At 43.3% G+C, this 18,609-nt stretch overlaps 1 protein-coding gene and 1 long non-coding RNA gene across 18 annotated transcripts in view; one reads left to right on the top strand and one right to left on the bottom strand.

The window, feature by feature from the left end:
* ZNF544 (zinc finger protein 544) overlaps positions 1-5,148 on the top strand; it is a 15,146-nt gene extending 9,998 nt beyond the window's left edge. For all 13 annotated transcript variants that reach the window (XM_047834223.1, XM_047834233.1, XM_047834235.1 and 10 more), the window contains one exon: positions 2,943-5,148. In XM_047834223.1, the coding sequence (XP_047690179.1) occupies positions 2,943-4,963 (2,021 nt within the window). In that variant the 3' untranslated portion in view covers positions 4,964-5,148. The remainder of the gene's footprint in view (positions 1-2,942) is intronic.
* LOC125152453 (uncharacterized) lies at positions 111-18,609 on the bottom strand. Of its 5 annotated transcripts, XR_007147196.1 has the most exons (10): positions 18,430-18,609; positions 17,988-18,062; positions 14,182-14,403; positions 10,555-10,784; positions 9,832-9,914; positions 8,358-8,445; positions 5,789-5,917; positions 4,274-4,382; positions 1,867-2,021; positions 117-584 (listed from the first exon to the last, which is right to left on the bottom strand). It is a non-coding gene; the product is annotated as an uncharacterized LOC125152453 (long non-coding RNA). The 5 variants fall into 5 exon arrangements; XR_007147197.1 differs by lacking the exon at positions 4,274-4,382 and having other exon boundaries at positions 111-1,469; XR_007147195.1 differs by lacking the exon at positions 4,274-4,382 and having other exon boundaries at positions 121-584.

Genomic DNA, 18,609 nt, shown 5'->3' with positions numbered 1-18,609 from the left:
AGAGCCTGGAGCCAGTTTCCGATTCTGTGTCTCCCTCTCTCTCTGCCCCTCCCCCGTTCATGCTCTGTCTCTCTCTGTCCCCCCAAAAATAAATAAATGTTGAAAAAAAAATTAAAAAAAAAATAAAGTATGCAGGGGATTTTAGTATATTCACAGAATGTGCATCCATTTCTACGATCAATTTAGAACATGTGCATCATCCTAACTAATTAGGCTGCTTCTGATTTTTGTTGCTGTTCTGTTTTAATTAATAGATTTTATTTATTAGAGCAGTTTTATGTTTACAGAAAGTTGGGCAGAAAGTACAGAGTTCCCATATTTCACCCTTCCCTCCCCCACCACACACACACAGTTTCCTCTGTTACTAATATTTTATATGCTGTGGTACTTTTGTTACAATGGGTGAAGCTGTGTGTGGCGCCTGGGTGGCTCAGTCAGTTGAGTGTCCAGCTGTTTATTTCAGCTCAGGTGATGGTCCCACAGTCCACACTGGGCACGGAGCCTGCTTAGGCTCTCCCTCTCTTTGCACCTCCCCCATTCACGGGTGTGTATGCTGCATGCACGTGTGTGCTCTCTCTCTCTCTCTAAAAAGAAAACAATGGGTGAAGCTGTATTAACCCATTATTACCAATAGAGATCAATAGTTTACATCAGGTTCACTCTTGGTGTTGTACACTGTATGGGTTTGGGCAAATGTATGATGCCATATATCTATCATAGTATCATGCAAAATAATTCCACTGCCCTAAATATCCTCTTTGCTCCACGTGTTCCTTCCTCCCTCCACCCTAACTCCTGGAAACCACTGGTTGTTTTACTCTCTCTGGTTTTACCTTTTTTAGTATGTCCTATAGTTGGAATCCTGCAGTACATGGCCTTTCTTAACTGGCTGCTTTCAGTTAGCAGGAAGCATCATGTGTATCCTTCACACCATCTTCGACCTTCACACTGCCTTCTGTGTTCCCCTAGCCAGAGGCGTTGAGTTTATCTTATGTGCTCTTGTTGCTTCTTACCCTATAACTCGCACTTGCAGCCTCTATTATTGTTATTTTTCCCTCTGAAGCGTCACCCACTTTTACTTGTTCTTGGTCATTCTCATGATGCCATCCTGAATTCAGTTTATGGGCAGCATCTTTATTCTCATCAGTCATAGACATCACTATCTCTGTTTTCCTCATTTTGAAATCTTAATGGAGACACTGCTGAAAAATGTCTAACCTCCTTTGCCCAGTTCCCAATGACCAGACACAATTTAGACACCTTTAGCCACCCAAAGACTTCTTTCCTCCTTCTCGTCCCCAAATACCTTTTCACTCCCCTTCATTGTTTCATTTGAAAAAGTTCTGATCATTAGGGATTCCAAGGCAACATCACAAGGGAACACAACAGAGTCTTGGAAAGGAGAACAGCATTGCTCGTGGAGGGTGTTGAGCTTAGATAAGGACTTTGTCCAAGTCGGAAATGTCCTCCTGGAGTTAAAGGAGGGCCACAGAGTATAGTTAACATTTTGCCAAATGGAGGATCCCTGTCTCCATGGCAGACATGGAGAGTGAAGCATGGGGACTTGAGCAGAGGCCTTGATAGTACTAAATGTGGGCAGCTATACACCTGAAATAGGAAGAGTGACACGTAAAGGGGGAATCTTGGAGAACTCAGGCAAGGGTCCTGAGCTGGGAACCTGTAGCACTTGTTAGAGGCCCACTATTTCAACAGAGGGAGGAATGCTTGTTAGGACAATCAGGGGTGATGATATCAATGGTACCATGAACTAACAGTGCACTCTGTGCCAGGCACCATGTAGGACTCACAGATCGGTTCATTTGTGCATCAAACCCTGTAAGCTAAGGATTTTTATTCCTGGCTTACCACGAGGAGAATGAGCTTCAGAAGTTGCTGGTTAGTGAAGCCCAGTTGCAACCCAGCCTGGCCAACCACACTGTTTCAAGGACGACAGTGCTTTTCTGGGGTGTCGGTGGCATTGACTATGGAGTGGTGAAAGAGTCTTTTTTTCTGTGGGTAGCCTGAAGAAACAGTAGAAATAGTGTGTTAGGAATATTAAGTCAGTGTTGATGTTTGGGATCCTGTTTCAAGATCCAGAACCAGAAAATAAATAGAGTAAGATTCTGGATCAATAATCTAGATTGAGGCACCAGATAGGCCCCTGTATTAATTTCCCATGGCTGCTGTAATATTACCAGTTGGGTGGGTTAAAACAAAACAAATTGATTCTTCTAGTTTTGGAGGCCAGAAACCTGAAATCAATACCATGGCAGCAGAGTCATGCTCCCTTGGAAGGGTCCAGAAGGAAATCTGTTCCTTGTTTCTTCCCACTTCTGGTGGCTGCAGCATTCCTTGGTTTGTGCCCATATCACTTCAGTCTTTAAGGCCAGCATCTCTAAATCTCTTTGTTCCGTGTTCATATCACCTTCTCTGTGTGTGTCAAATCTCTCTCTACCTCCCTTTTATAAGGACACTCCTGGTGACATTTAGGGCCCACACAGATACTCTCCCTATCTCAAGTTCCTTAACTTACACATCTGCAAAGACCCTTTTTCCCCAATCAGGTACCATATTCACAGGTTCCAGCAATTAGAACGTAGGTATCTTTTGTGGTTATTGGGGCTGTATACCTTCAGACCCCCCCCCCCCCGATTCTTTTTGTGGATTTCTCCTTTATTCTTTACCCTCCCCTGCTTATTCTTATTTCTCTGCTCCTTCTTTGGGGACCAGTCCCCCAGTATCTTTGCTTGTTTTTTATACTTTATCACTGATTTCCTGTTTTCTGATCCATCTTCCCCCCCCCCCCCCACATCCTGCATGAAATTACAATCCATGGGTTAGAAACAAACCCAGAGACACCTCTTATACTAGGTGGGTCTCCTTCATCCCATCCTCTCCCTCTAATACATATCCAGTAATTCAGTATTTTGGATTTCTTTCAGACTGGAAGAATACACTTGAAAAGGAAGAGTCAGCTTCTAAAGAGGATACTGCTGTGGAAGAACCATTCCACAACATAGAAATGAAATGCTGCATACAGGAGGAGGGCCCCTGGTTGGTAACATTGGGAGGAAGGCAGGATTGGAGGGACCAGCTAAGGGAGCACCAGGAAGACCCTTTGAGTCAAACGATACTCACCCCAGAAAGACCGTTTGCTCACGGGAAACATTGTGAGCCTGACCTTGGGGGAAGTTACCTGAATTTAAGACTTCTACCTCCAACATTACCCACAAGAGCACATTTCCATACACTTGAGTCACAGGTTAAAAAGTTGAAACAGAATTCAGTTTTCATTAATCATGAGAAAGGCTGGGCTGATCTGAAGCCCCATGAAAATCACCAAAGTCCTAGCGCCTTCTATCAGAGCATTTCCTTGAATAAATTTACAAATGTTGAAACAAGAAATAAAAAGCCTTATGAATATACTGTCAGTAGTGACTCTTTCAACTATGATACCTCCCTTCAATACCATAATAGAATTTTTTCAGCAGAGAGCAGCGATGACTGTACAGACTATAGAAACATCATTAATCATAGCATGTCTATGAATGAACACAAACCAATGCATTTTAGAGAACTCCAGTATGAGTGTGACAAATGCCTTGTACAAACTGTGATAAGTGATCCTGAAGAAGCACCATTTAGATGTGAGGAGGAATGTAATACCTTCCATGAGGCGTCATCTTTTACTGACTGTGACATCATTCAGACTGGAAAGAAGCCACATGCATGTAATCAATGTGGAAAATCTTTCAGCTGTTGCTCTAAGCTTGTTGTACACCAGAGAACACACACTGGAGAAAAGCCCTATGAATGTTCTCTGTGTGGGAAGTCTTTCAGCCAGAGCTATGACCTTGTTGTACACCAGAGAACCCACACTGGAGAGAAGCCCTATGAATGTAACCAGTGTGGGAAATCCTTCACCCAGAGTTCCAAACTTATTAGGCATCAGCGAACTCACACCGGAGAAAAACCATATAAATGTCATGAATGTGGAAAATCTTTCAGGTGGAACTCTAACCTTATTGTACACCAGAGAATTCATACTGGAGAGAAACCTTATGAGTGTGGTCATTGTGGAAAGTCCTTCAGCCAAAGTTCTGACTTTGTTGCACACAAAAGGACTCACACTGGAGAGAAACCCTATGAATGTAACCAGTGTGGAAAGTCCTTCATTAGAAGCACTCAGCTTATTAGGCATCTGCGAATTCACACTGGAGAGAAACCATATAAATGCAATCAGTGTGATAAAGCTTTCACTGGGAGCTCTCACCTTATTGAGCATCAGAGAACTCATACTGGAGAGAAACCTTTTGAATGTAATCAGTGTGGGAAAGCCTTTGCTGGGAGCTCTCACCTTCTTTCACATCAGAGAATTCATTCTGGAGAGAAACCATACGAATGTAATGACTGTGGGAAATCTTTTCGGCAGCGATCACAGCTTGTTGTGCACCAGCGAACCCATACTGGAGAGAAACCTTATGAGTGTAGTCATTGTGGAAAAGCTTTCAGCCAGAGATCTCCCCTTATTGTGCATCAAAGAACACACATTGGAGACAAGCCGTATCAGTGTAACATGTGTTTTAAAGCCTTCAGTCAGAAGTCACGCCTTATTGAACATCAGAGAACACATACTGGAGAAAAGCCCTATGAATGTATTGACTGTGGGAAAGCCTTTAATGATCGGTCAACTCTTACAAAACACGAGAGGACACACACTGGCGAGAAACCCTATGAATGTAATCATTGTGAAAAGGCCTTTAGTCAGCGATGTCAGCTTACTAGGCATCAGAGAATTCATACTGGAGAAAAACCCTATGAATGTAACGAATGCGGGAAAGTTTTCAGTTATATTACATCCCTTATTCAACATGAAAAAATTCATGGGAGAGAAACTCTGAATAATCAAGATGGAAAAGCTCACTGCGAAACCTTTATTAGACATCAGGTGACCAAGGTATGACTCTCAGAGTGTGCTCTAATGACCACATATATCAGATTTGCTTGGAGTGTTCATTGAAACTGCATATTACCAAGCTTACCTTGATCTACTAAATCAGAACCTCTGGCAGTAAAACCCAAGAGCTTACAATTCCCAAACGTAGCACAAGTAATTTGTATGTACATTAAAATGTGTTTACTTCTGCATTTAGATGAGAAACTATGAACATGATCACTGATTTAAAATTTTCAGTCAGAGCTCTTAGTAGGAGTTAGGAAATTCAAAATGTAAGTATACCCACCAAATAATCTTTTTAGTGAAAACAACCACCCAAACTTACTCAGACATTGTCCCTGTAACACATTCCTAGAAATAATGGATTGGAAGATATTCTTGATGTAAAGCCCCAAACACTGTCTAAAATGAAATCATTGCATGGTGAAGTTGGTATTGAGTGATGAAATATGTAGCCAGCAATGATCAATGTAAACCAGCAGTTAACATGAACTGGAGGAGGTCTAAGGATGGGAAGTCTTCTGAAATGGGTTTTATTGGAATTAAAAGTAGACTCTGGGGGCGCTTGGGTGGCTCAGTTGGTTGAGTGTCTGCCTTTGGCTCAGGTCATGATCTCATGGTTCATGAATTTAAGTCCCACATTAGGCTGGCTGCTGTCAGCACAGAGTCTGCTTCAGATCTTCTGTCTCCCACTCTCTCTACCCCTCCCCTGCTTGCTCGTTCTCTCTATCTCAAAAATAAATAAACATTTTAAAAAGTCATTCAGCAACATGTTCAAAAAAAGACTGAACTGTAAATCAACCATGGTGAAGAAAGTGGGAGAGGCTGTACCTGCAAATTTGAGCAAGGTGAAAGCAGATGTGAGGGCATCAGCTGGAGATGCAGAGTGGGAAAGGCTGAAGCCAGGGTCCTGTGAAGAGGGCTGCAGTAGAGGCCACAGTCCCCTGGCAGAGCTGTACACTGAGAGGTGTGGGAGAAAACAGGATTAATTGAAAAATCTGTTCTGAAACTGAATTTCCTCTCCCTCCTCCCCCTTTTTTCTTGTCTTGCAGTAAGTATCTGGCTGTGGGCAAGCAAAAAATATAGGAGGGAGAAAGTTATGTGCTAGAAACAGTTTGAAGGACTAGAGAATTAGGTGGATTATGTTCCAGAACAAAAGCTGCCTTGTTTAGGCATTATAAGGACCTTCATCCTAACAACTACTTCTTGCACTTTTCACCGTATAGCAAAGCATGCCATTAAACCAGTCTCACCCACCTATGGAATTTCCCATCTTCTTTGATAGTCTTTTCACTATGGGTGGGAGCCAAGGTGTGAAAAATGATGAAAGCTTTCAACATAAAATAAAAAATATCTAAAATGAAACAAAAACTGACCCCAAAGAGAACAGATATTCAGGGAACCAAATATTTAAAAGCTTTATTCTAAGAGTGGGTCAAAAAATAATTGCAAGTGAAAAATAAATCCAAGATGCTCTTTTTAAAAGAGAATTATGAAAACAAGAATAGACTATGAAATTAAAAGTGAGATTATTGGACAAGAAAGAAAAGAGGAAGGAAAGGAGAGAAGGGAAGGAAAAGGAAGGGAGAAGGGAAGAGAAGGGGAAGGAAAGCTGAAAGATCTTCAGATCTTGCCAACTACAATCTATGATGAATAAGATCCATGCATTTGACCCTGATGCTAATATTTCTTCTTAGAGGAGGCAGAAGACTCATGATATTGGAATAAAAGAAAGAGATATATAATCAGATTGTTTTGGTCTTTCACTGAACAGTATTTGCATAGATATAAACAGGAGATACTGGGGTTTTTTTGTTTGTTTTTTGCTTTTTTTAAAGAAAGAAACCCAGAGCTGTGATGTGAGGGTTTCATAACGGCAGGAGTAGAGCACCACTGTTGTCAGCACTAAGAGTGAGGGTACAGTCTGCAGCTGTTGTAAAGTAGGAGAAAGAGACGTAGTGGGGAGACAGAGTATCCCTGTATCCTCATCTTAGGAAGTGGACTTTTAAATATAATATGATAGGTTATTTAGGAGACTAGAACTCGGGCTCAAAATGGTAATATGACAAATTAGATGCAAATAGAGGAGCAACAGTCTGAGCCAAATCTACACTGCTTACCAGAGCAGGAAGTCAGTTAAGTCTATAGGCCATAAAAGATCAGAATTATAGAGATGGCCTCAGGAAGAACTGGAATAGAAATGGTTAAAAAAAGAAAGAAATGGTTAATAGTCATTGATGGAATGTGACTGTTGAGTAGGGTAGGGCAGGAGACCCGGATTTCATTTTATACCTTCTGTAGTACTTCATTCCCTGGTGGTACATTCCTTATTTGGGTAACAAATTATTAACAATGTGTAACTATAGGTGAGCAAAAACCACAGTACATGAGGACATCTGCAATTGATTTGTGGGATTGGGTACAATTTTCCTTCTTTTGATTCAGTGTTGCTGTCATAGTAGATTGACAATTTAAAAAGCAAGAGCAAAAAGAAAGATGTCAGACTTTTCTGTTTAGCAAATTAGATTTCATTCCAGAAGAAGGAAGGCTCCTTGGCTTCTTAGAAGTCCCTGGAATTAAAGGGGAATGGCTTAGTCTTTCAAGACTTGATTTTCCAGCAGCCTTATCACCAGGAAGTCAGAAGGCAGCCCCAGAGTGGGGACCTAGAAAGGTGCTGATAGCCTGGGACAACTAGATGTGGCAAGACAGTTGTGTGAATTTGTGTAACCAAGTATTGAATGTGCTTCCCCCAAGGTTACTCTGGCAGTTACCTGGTTTCCATCATAAAACACTTCAAGTAATATAGCTGCTGTGGTTCATATGAGACTCTGAGGTTGAGGTGGAAAACACCTTGGCTAGGCAGCCTGGACAGAACAGATGGGAACTTTGCTTGTGATTGGATAGTTGGTCCTGCTATTGCATAACTCTCAGAAGATGGCAGAGCCTGGGGGGAAGGACCTGCCCAACAGACCCAGCGGAGTGAACATCGTTTGACAATTCCTGTTGGCTAAAACATCTGAGAGATTTCTGCATTCAGCAAGTCACAAGAGCAGCCTCATTCAATGAAGGCGCTACTGGAGACTTGGGTACAGAAGATGTGTGCAATGCCACAGTGTCCTCAAGCCATAGTGGGGACTCCACACGTGGTGGTTATGTGTGCCTGGAGACTAAGCCCAGTGGGAATTCGAAGAGGCAGATGGAGGGACTGGGGATTGAAGGGTGCAGCTCCTGCATATGCAGCCAGTGCTTCAGCCTTGCTCTAATAGGTATTCTACCCCCACACAAGTCCTAGGACCCAAGAAGTGGGCTCATCTGAAATAAGAACCTGAGCCCTTTCCACCCGAATTATTCTCATACTCAGAGGTCAGTGGTTCCTGATCAAAACATGCATAAGACCCACCTGAGAGGAGCTATTAGAATTGTGGCTCCTGGGCCCATCTTCAGAGAGTCCACTTGGTCAGGCTGAGGCTGAGGTGATACCTAGATACCTGGATAGTTCAAGGACACTTGCTATTTTTTCCTTAACATTTTGGTTGTTTTGTTTTTTAAAGATTAAAAAAAAATTTTTTTTTAATGTTTATTTTTGAGAGAGAGAGACTGAACGCAAGCAGGGTAGGGGCAGAAAGAGAGGGAGACACAGAATCCGAAGCAGGCTCCAAGCTCTGAGCTGTCAGCACAGAGCCTGATGTGGGGCTTGAATTCATGAACAGTGAGATCATGACCTGAATCTAAGTCAGATGCTTAACCAACTGAGCCACCCAGGCGCCCCTAAAGATTTTTAAGTAATCTCTGCACCCAATGTGGGGCTTGAATTTACAACCCGAGATTAAGATCGCATGCCCCACTGACTGAGCCAGCCAGGCACCCCTATTTTTTTTTTAACATTTTGTAAATAGTAATCTCAAAATCGTATATCCACATATCGCTTTCCTCTTTGTTAGTTTTATTTAAGTTTGTGGCTTTTTTTTCCTTTTTTGATAAAAACACTAGATACCACATCTATTACATGTGACCCAGAGGCTCCTTTTAACGAGAAACAGAAATCCATTCTCCCCTCCCCCATTTTAGAATACAGATATCAAAATAATCCTACACATAATTTTGATACAACTAGGCAGCGAAACTGTTGAGGGCCACAAGACCATCCCCACATCCAGAGATTTCCAGGCAATTTCATGAGACTCAGCATATCCTCATACTCACAGCTAAGGCTTATTGTAGTGATGTAGCAAGGACACACAGGTGGACCATAAGGAGAAAGGTGAAGTCTGGGGAAATCCACATGCAGGATTTCTCTCTTCTCTTCTCCCCTCTTCTGAGGGGGTCACACAATGCACTGAGATGATGATGGGAGTTTAAGTTCACTGTGATTTCCACACCGAGCAGGATTACAGGGACAAGAGGACAGATTGTGATGCAATCTCTCCCTCTTTTCTCTCCCTCTTCTGAGGGGGTCACACAATGCACTGAAGACCAGGCAAGTAGGCACCTTCTGTCTAAAACATACCACATTCCAGACTCCCAGAAGGAAAGCAGGTGTTCAGTGTAAATCACATCGTTTGCATATTCTGGGCACAGTGAGACATGCTTATCAGTTGGGATACACACAAAACTCTAAAAGCCAAGTTGCCAGGTGTCAGCCAAGGGCCAGGCCAACCCTGAAAACGGGACTTGTAACAGGTGGAGCCTAGGCTGCCACATTAGTCTTCTTTGTGCGAGCTCTCATGCTTCTTCAAACATGAATATATTTAGCCGTATTCACAGTACCTGTTCCATTAGTAGTTCAGACTATTGCCCTGGCTGCTCAAGTGGGTAAAACACACGGTTCATATAAATCCTGCTTGAGGCTGGTTTTCAGAATCACACCTACATACCTCAGACTTGACACTCCTTGCCATGATTCAGTTTGTAGACTCAAATCCCATTTGGATCGTTCCAGGCTTAAATGACACAGTACCTTGATAAGTAAACAAAAAAATGATATTGTCTTTTTTTCTTCTATAAATACCCTAAACATAAAACATAAATTTATGTTTAAACTTTTTTTTTTAAATGTAAGCTCTATGCCTAACATGGGGTTTGAACTCACAACTCTGACATCAAGAGTCACATGCTTTACCATAAGTCAGCTAGGTGCCCCGGTGTGTTAAACACCACTAAGAATGTTAAACATTCTTAGTAATGTTCAGGTCCAGTTTACCAGCTGCAGACATGTTGCACGGTATTTAATGAAGATAGCATGAGCAGAATGTTCTTGACCTAAGATGACTCTGAGATACACTAATTGTACATTTGTCCTTCTGGGGGCTGTGGAAGCCTCTGACTTTCTTTCAACATCATCAGCTCTTAGCATCTTAATTCTTGAGGATGTGATGCTAAGGCTGTATGAATTTTGCCAGCTGGCTGTCAACAAATGTGCTCTGTGTATATAACATCACCCAAGAATTATTTACACTATTCATATTCATTCTTGTAGAAACAGAACTGATGGAGGAGTTCTGGATATTTAGGTCCTTGCTCCACTTTCAGGTTGCATGTTCTGTTTTCACAATCTGTCCTCTTGTCCCTGTAATCCTGCTTGCCATCCATGTACGTACCAGAGCTGTGTCTTCCTTGAGCCCCAGCCCACCGAGCTCCTTGTTGGTCTTCTTCAAATTCTCGGTGTGGAAATCACAGTGAACTTAAACTCCCATCATCATCTCAGCAGTTGATCAGCAGCAGCAGCAGCAGTTGACACTTGGATCTGTCACCTCCTCCTCCACACCACTGGTGGCTGGTTGCAGATCTCACAGAGAGAAACTCAGTCACGCTGTACAAGTGATTATTGCTGCAGGGGATGCAGAGGGAGTCAAGACAAGGAAGCTCTGGTAACCAGCAACACCCATCATAGCCATGATGAGCTGGACAACACCCCTTTCCCCTCCCACTCAACTGCCAACCCCAGTGGACAGAGAGCATGACTAGTAAATCAACTGTAAGCAGACATGAGCCACTGAAAGTGGGGTCTTGTTTGTTAGTTCAACAGAACCTAGTTCATCCTAATACCATCTGACATAAAAAATATGTAATTAAAAAAAATAATTCTAACCCACCCCACCTTCCACACACACACAAAATGTCAGTTCATAAGGGTAGGGCTGTTGTCTGCTTCACTGCCAAACAGTTCCTGGTACATAATAGCCATTCTTGGTTCAATGAAGAAGCGCTGGAGAATCATCTCATCTCATCTCATCTCATCTCATCTCATCTCATCTCATCTCATCTCATCTCCTCTCAACTCCAGCACTGGAAGGATGATGAAGGAAATAGGAGCAGATTTGAGGAGGAATTGTATGAGATTAAAGACTCACTAGTCATATTTGGTGAGTTTTCCTTAATGAACATGCTGTGTGGCCTGAGGGACTTTTATGCCTACCTCTCTGTTCCTCAGTTCCCTCCCCTTAGATGAAGGATGTTATCCAGGTCTCATTTCCTACTGCAAAGACTGGAACTGATCTCCTGACTTCCAGAGAAGAGGTTGGCACATGAGATGTCAATCTTACTCTCTCAGGGGTTGGGGATCAAGCAGTCACCCTGTGTGTGTGTGTTGGGGGGGGGGGGTTCAGGAACAAAGAGTGAGTTAGTGGTCAAGACTTGGCTGGAACTATGATCTCTGGAGAGGAAAATGAAGTGTCACTCCATAGAGCCATGCCCAGCTGTATTCTCAGACATTCTCGTGTGTAAGAATCTGTCTAGTTGGAGTTGGAGAAGATGTAGATAGCTCGATGGTGGTTTCTATGTCTCCTGCACATGTGGAAACCGTTCGCACATTGCCGGGCTCAGAGGGAGTGGGAAGGGATTGCCCTTTGTCTGCTGCACATTGAGGTCACAGATCTAGCCATCCCAGGTAGAAAACAGCTTGTTCATCGGTCCAGATTTGAGGATTCTACATCTGCCCACTTCATAGCAGGACCCTTTCCCTAACAGATCTGGAGATTCCAGTCACACTGTATCCTGATCTTGGAAACGCTCTGCTCCAAAGGGGCTGCCTCCCCCAGCAGTTTTCCTGGTGTTTGGCCACAGCTGTGCTGAGCTCTCCAGAAAGATGCTCAAAGAAACCCAGCATCTTTCTCCCATGAGGTCAAGCTGTTCCTAGCTGCCAGGCAGAGGGCCCAAGCTGGGTCTGCCCCAGAGAATCTGGAACAGAGAGGGCACCCAATAAGCGCTAGATAACTAACACAGAATGATCATATAATAAGCAAATGGTCTGAAATTAGCTGGAAAAAGTAAAGCTAAGACAATCCAAAGTGCTTGGAAGAAAGGATTCAAACATGGCCTAGAAGTAGATACATAGATCTAACCTAGGGAAATGCAAATTTAAAAGGCCAGTCACTGTTCCATGCCATTTGGCTTTGCAAGGATTGTTTTAAAATTGTAAAGCCCATACGTCAGAGGTTGGTGAGGGAGATACACTGATGCAGAAGTGTCAAGGGGTATAATTTCTGGAAAGACCCTGGGGTATGAAGAGCTCTACAGGGTTTCAGACCACTTGATTCAATAACCCTCTCTGTTCTGCAGAGGGATATTTTATGTTAATAAAAGGTAAAATCTACAAAGATTTTAAATGACCATGAACCTTTAGAAATGGCACTACTGAGGGGCGCCTGGGTGGCGCAGTCGGTTAAGCATCCAACTTCAGCCAGGTCACGATCTCGCGGTCCGGGAGTTCGAGCCCCACGTCAGGCTCTGGGCTGATGGCTCAGAGCCTGGAGCCTGTTTCCGATTCTGTGTCTCCCTCTCTCTCTGCCCCTCCCCCGTTCATGCTCTGTCTCTCTCTGTCCCAAAAATAAATAAACGTTGAAAAAAAGAAATGGCACTACTGAAAAATAGTAGAAATACCAGGAAAAATGGGTAAATCTACAGTACAGTCATTTGGGGAAACTTTAACATATTTCTCAGGAAAAAAAAATGGCTGTTTAAGTAGATAAGTGATTCACCATGAAATGATTAACAAGCTTGGCATAACAGTCACAATAGTTGTATTTACACATTCATAACACACACACACACACACACACACACACACACACACACACACAATTTGTGACCAAATGGATTTTCAAACAGTTTAATACATCACTCCTTCCAAGAACTCGGTGAGCCCTCTCCAACACTGACAAAGAATTTCTTCACATCAACAAACTTTCCTCAGTGATTGCCTTGATCATGAGCTTCTCTCTCTGTCCCCCATTCTCCATCTAGGGTCCCATTATTGGCCCATGAGGCTTTCTGGATCTGTTCACTTAGGCTATTACCTTCCATCAAAATTTCCATCTCTTTATGTTTTGTTCTGTCATGAGCTATTTCTTCTGTGGTTCTCAACACTCTCCTGCAGGCCAGTTTGTCTACTAAGGTTCTTAACCTAAAAGTCATTTTCTCACCCCCAGAAAGTCTCTATGCTCCAACTGGGGACCCCACTTTAAATAGATGAAGAGGAACTAATATCTCAATAAAGTTGTTAAAAATAATAAGGAAGGATCTTACATGCTTGTATGGAAAGATTTCTAGGATATTATTAACTGAATAAAAGCAAGGTAAAATTCAATGCGTGGTAGCCACCACTTGTATAAGAGAATGAAAAAATATTTACATATATTTACTTGTGAATACATAAGGTGTCTCCAGAAGGACCTACAAGAAACTAAAAATAGTAGTTGCTAGTAAGTAAGGAAGTCAGTGGTGGGAGTCAAGGGACAGAGGAAGATCTCACCAGATACTATAGTGCACCTTCTGAATTTCAAGTCATGAGAATGTATTACTTGCTTAAAAACATGTGTTTTAGGGGCGCCTGGGTGGCGCAGTCAGTTAAGCGTCTGACTTCAGCCAGGTCACGATCTCGCGGTCCGTGAGTTCGAGCCCCGCGTCGGGCTCTGGGCTGATGGCTCGGAGCCTGGAGCCTGCTTCCGATTCTGTGTCTCCCTCTCTCTCTGCCCCTCCCCCGTTCATGCTCTGTCTCTCTCTGTCCCAAAAATAAATAAACATTGAAAAAAAAATTAAAAAAACAAACAAACATGTGTTTTGTATTTTTAAAAACAATGATGAGGGACTGAACTAATAGGAAGGAACGAGCAGGAAAGATTTTTAGGAAGGTAAAAATCCACAAGCCACAGATTCACTTTTCTAATATTATGTAACAAACATCCCAAACACAGTGGTTTAAAACAATAATTTCTTTAATTTCTTACCGTTCTATAAGTTGACTGGGTAGCTGGGTGGTTCTTTTCACTTAGGGCCTCTTGTGTAGTTTCAGGTCAACGCGATCAGGGCTGGAGACATTTGAAGGCTCAGGGTGAAGATTAAGGCTGGCGCTGGCTGCCAGCTGTGAGCTCAGCTGGGACTGTTGACTGGAGCACCGACATTAGACCCCTTCAAGTGGCCTAGGCTCCTCTCAGCACGGTGGCTGGGTTCTAAGAGAGGGTGTCCCAAGAATGAACATTCCAGGAGACCCAGGCAGAATCTGCAAAAACTTCTTATGATTTGGCCTCAGAAGTCACACATCATCACTTTTGCTACATTTTATTGCATAGTCAGTCAGGGGCAGCCCAGACAGGGGGAGGGGATATAAATTCCACCTCCTGGTGGGAAGAGACACAAAGAATTTGGGGCTATCTTAATCCACCATGGATCCTCAGTGACCCACGGAGGAGTAACAGAGAGAAAGGAATCTTTCTCAAAGAATCTTAATCTTATATCAGATTATGATACAGAAAGATGAGTAGGCTGAGGTGACATGAAGGAGGAAGCTTGGAGCGCAAGAACAGCACGTATGCTTTTGGACAGGTTATATTGAGGCGCCCAAGGGACATAAAGTGGAGCCGCCCAGTTTAAAATATTAGCCAAGGTAAGGAGAAAACATGATATACACCTACATATATTTAAGTTTCACAAGACAGTTCTTTGAGCATCTAGAGTCTTGCTATATTCTGTGATCTCTGCCTGGGACACTTTCCACCGAAATATCCCCATCGCTCCCATCCAATCTCCTTTAGGCCTCCCACTTGTGGATTTTCCCTCTTCAGAAAGTGGATTTTCAGGCACATAGAGGAATGGTGTGAGAATGCTCTAAAAGGGTTTTAAAAAAGATTTTTTTTTTTAATGTTTATTTTTGAAGGAGAGAGATAGAGCGTGAGTGGGGGAGGGGCAAAGAGAGAAGGAGACACAGAATCCGAAGCAGGTTGCAGGCTTTGAGCCATCAGCACACAGCCTAATGCGGGGCTTGAATCCACAAACTGTGAGATCATGACCTGGGCCAAAGTTGGACGCTTAACCGACTGAGCCACCCAGGTGCCCCCTAAAAGGGTTTTAAAAAGAAAGATGTGGGGGCAACTGGGTGGCTCAGTTGGATGAGCATCTGACTTCAACTCAGGTCATGATCTCACAGTTCATGAGTTCAAGCTCCGTATTGGTCTCTGTGCTGACAGCTCAGAGCCTGGAGCCTGCTTCAGCTTCTGTGTCTCCCTCTCTCTCTGCCCCTCCCCTATTTATGCTCTCTCTCTCTCTCTCTTAAAAATAAATAAACATTAAAAATTTTTTAAACATTAGGGGCGCCTGGGTGGCGCAGTCGGTTAAGCGTCCGACTTCAGCCAGGTCACGATCTCACGGTCCGTGAGTTCGAGCCCCGCGTCGGGCTCTGGGCTGATGGCTCAGAGCCTGGAGCCTGTTTCCGATTCTGTGTCTCCCTCTCTCTCTGCCCCTCCCCCGTTCATGCTCTGTCTCTCTCTGTCCCAAAAATAAATAAACGTTGAAAAAAAAAAAAAAAAAAAAAATTTAAAAAAAAAAAAAAAAAATTTTTTAAACATTAAAAATAAATTATCATCCAAAAGCTATTTGGTCAAAGAGGAAAATAATAAAATAAGTAAGTAAAATAAAAAATAATCTGATTTTGTTTAGACTAAAAAATAATATACTCCATATCAAAACCAGAGGAATACATACAAAATTATTATCAAAGCATGCTTTCATTTTTTTAATGTTTATTTCTTAAAGATTTTCAACAAAAGAATTTTTTTTTAATTTTTTAATGTTTATTTATTTTTGACAGAGAGAAAGAGAGAGAGAGAGAGAGAGAGAGAGAGAGAGAGCAGGGGAAGGGCAGAGAGAGAAAGGGACAGAGGATCCAAAGCTGGCTCCAGACTCTGAGCTGTCAGCACAGAGCCCAGCACGGTGCTTGAACTCCCCACGGGGCTTGACCCGAGCTGAAGTTGGACGCTCAACCAACTGAGCCACACAGAAACCCTGAGAATGCTTTTTTAAAAAAAAAATTTAGTTATTTATTTTGAGAGAGACAAACAGCAGGAATCAGAGAAGGGCAGAAAGAGAGAGAGGGAGAGAGAGAATCCCAAACAGGCTCCACACCACCAGCACAGAGCCCAATGCGGGGCTCAAACTTACAAACCATGAGATCATAACCTAAGCTGAAACCAAGAATCAGTAGGATGTTTAACTGACTGAGCCACCCAGGTACCCCAATGTTTATTTATTTTTGAGAGAGAGAGAGCTTGAGCATGAGCAGGGGAGGGACAGAGAGGGGGACAGAGGATCCAAAGTGGGCTCTGTGCTGACAGCAGAAAGCCCAACGCAGGTCTCGAACTCACGAGCCCTGAGATCATGACCTGAGCCAAAGTCGGATGCTTAACCGACTGAGCCACCCAAGTGCCCCTGGTGTCTTTATAAAAAGAGGAAAATTCTAGACAGACGTGCACACAGGGAGAAGTCATATGAAGATGAAGGCAGAGATCTACAAGCCAACGGATACCAAAGATTGCTGGGAAACCACCAGAAGTTGAGAAAAGAGGGATTGAGCAGAGTATCTCTCTCATGCCCTCAGAAGGACCAAACCATATCAAAACCTTGATCTCTTGTAGCCTCCATAATTAGACAATACGTTTTTGTTATTTAAGTCACCCAGTTTGTGGTACTTTTTTATGGTAGCCCTAAAAAACAAATACAACATTTTGTTTTTGTTTTGTTTGTTTGTTTTTTTCAAAATCCCCACTTTATGGAAAATAACTACAGTTTCCAAAACAAGTAAATATTAGTGACTAGTGTTGCATTATATTTTTGCAAATCTCTTTAATGTATGGCAGTTGGGTTTCCATAGCTGCTTGTGCCTTTGAGACTTGCAGAGTCTCAGTACTCTTAGTACTCTCAGTTCAGTCCTAACCTCTTCAGTAGGAGACAACTGGAGTCTGGCATGGCTTCTAGCAGCACAATGCTGTGTCCCTAGAAAGACACCATCCTCCAGTGAAATGCCTGCTGACTGCCTCCCTGAGAAATGCTGCCAGGAGAATTTGCTGTTTGTTCTGGTGAACACCCAAGGATAGCTCCTGACCTCCTCTTCTTATAGCATTTACTAAAAAAGAGCTTAGAACTGAATTCTTTCTGTCTGAGATGTCTGTGTACATCCTACAACTCAGAGTCTTTTTTAAGGAAAGTTTCCTTTGAAACAGAATGGTCAGAAAGGAGAGGGCTGCTGTCTCTAGTCTCTGTGGGAGGGTAGAACCCTAACTTTGATAATCACCAGGCAACAGCACACTGGCTCAATCATATTTACACTGACCAACACTTTGTAGTTTTCCACATGAGTCCTGCTCTCTCCCCCTTCTGATTCCCTTATTCTTCTTTAAAAGGCCCAGTCACCTCTGCACAAATGCAAGTGGGGTTCAGTGCTTTCCCCCACTGTCAGCAGTTACTGAATAAAATCTGTTTTCACCATGTTAATCAATGTCCATTTTGTTTATCTTTAACACTATCATTCTGTTGCAATATTACACATCCAGAAGTCTCTGGAAAACTCTATTGTACATTCGTGAGAAAATGGGAGTGGGGGGGAAAGCTATTATTATGAACTCATGGGTTTTTTCCTTCCTTTTCAAGTTTTTATTTAAATTCTGGTTAGTTAACATATATGGTAAAATTTGTTTCAGGTGTAGAATTTAGTGACTCATCAGTTACATATAACACTCAGTGCTGAACTTAGTTTTGAACTCACCAACTCACAGGGTCTCAGGAAGCTCCAGGGTGTCCCTGGCCCACACTTTGAGAACTACTGCAACAGACAAACGTCCTATAATATAACCAAGGAGAAAACAAAAATATAAGTAGTAGAAAATTAAAAATTGAAACAATAGGGAAACATCATGCATTGAAACTTCAGCACGAGAAAGGAATACTGCCTGGAAATTGTGTGGGAACCCAGTAGTGGCCACATTCAGTCTCCCGGAGACTGCCTGATTCATGGTTCCCACAGCAGCTCCTGCCCTCTGCTCAAGTCAGTGAAGATGCCTGACAAATGCCCCTCCTGGTGCTGCTGACCCCTGCCGCGCTGGGCACTGGGCGGGGTGGCAAGGGAGATGCCCAGCATTGCCAGCTAGGACACGCAGGCCCCGGGTCTCAAAGCAGGGCACCCCACTCCCGCGTGGACAGACGCGCACCTTCAATGGGGGCTGGAGGAGCAAAGGCCACCTAGGCGCCGCGGACGCGCGCAGACACGAACCCCCAGCTGCCAGGCTAGGAGGACGCACGACCCCTAGCACCAGGGTCCCCTCGGAGCCCGCCCCGGCGCCACAGCCCTCAGCGGCCCCCGGCCGCCGCCGCCCGCCCGGCAAGCCTCG

This window comes from Prionailurus viverrinus, chromosome E2 (genome assembly GCF_022837055.1).
Source record: "Prionailurus viverrinus isolate Anna chromosome E2, UM_Priviv_1.0, whole genome shotgun sequence".
Lineage (NCBI taxonomy): Eukaryota > Metazoa > Chordata > Mammalia > Carnivora > Felidae > Prionailurus > Prionailurus viverrinus.
This window is presented reverse-complemented; position numbering and strand designations above follow the sequence as displayed.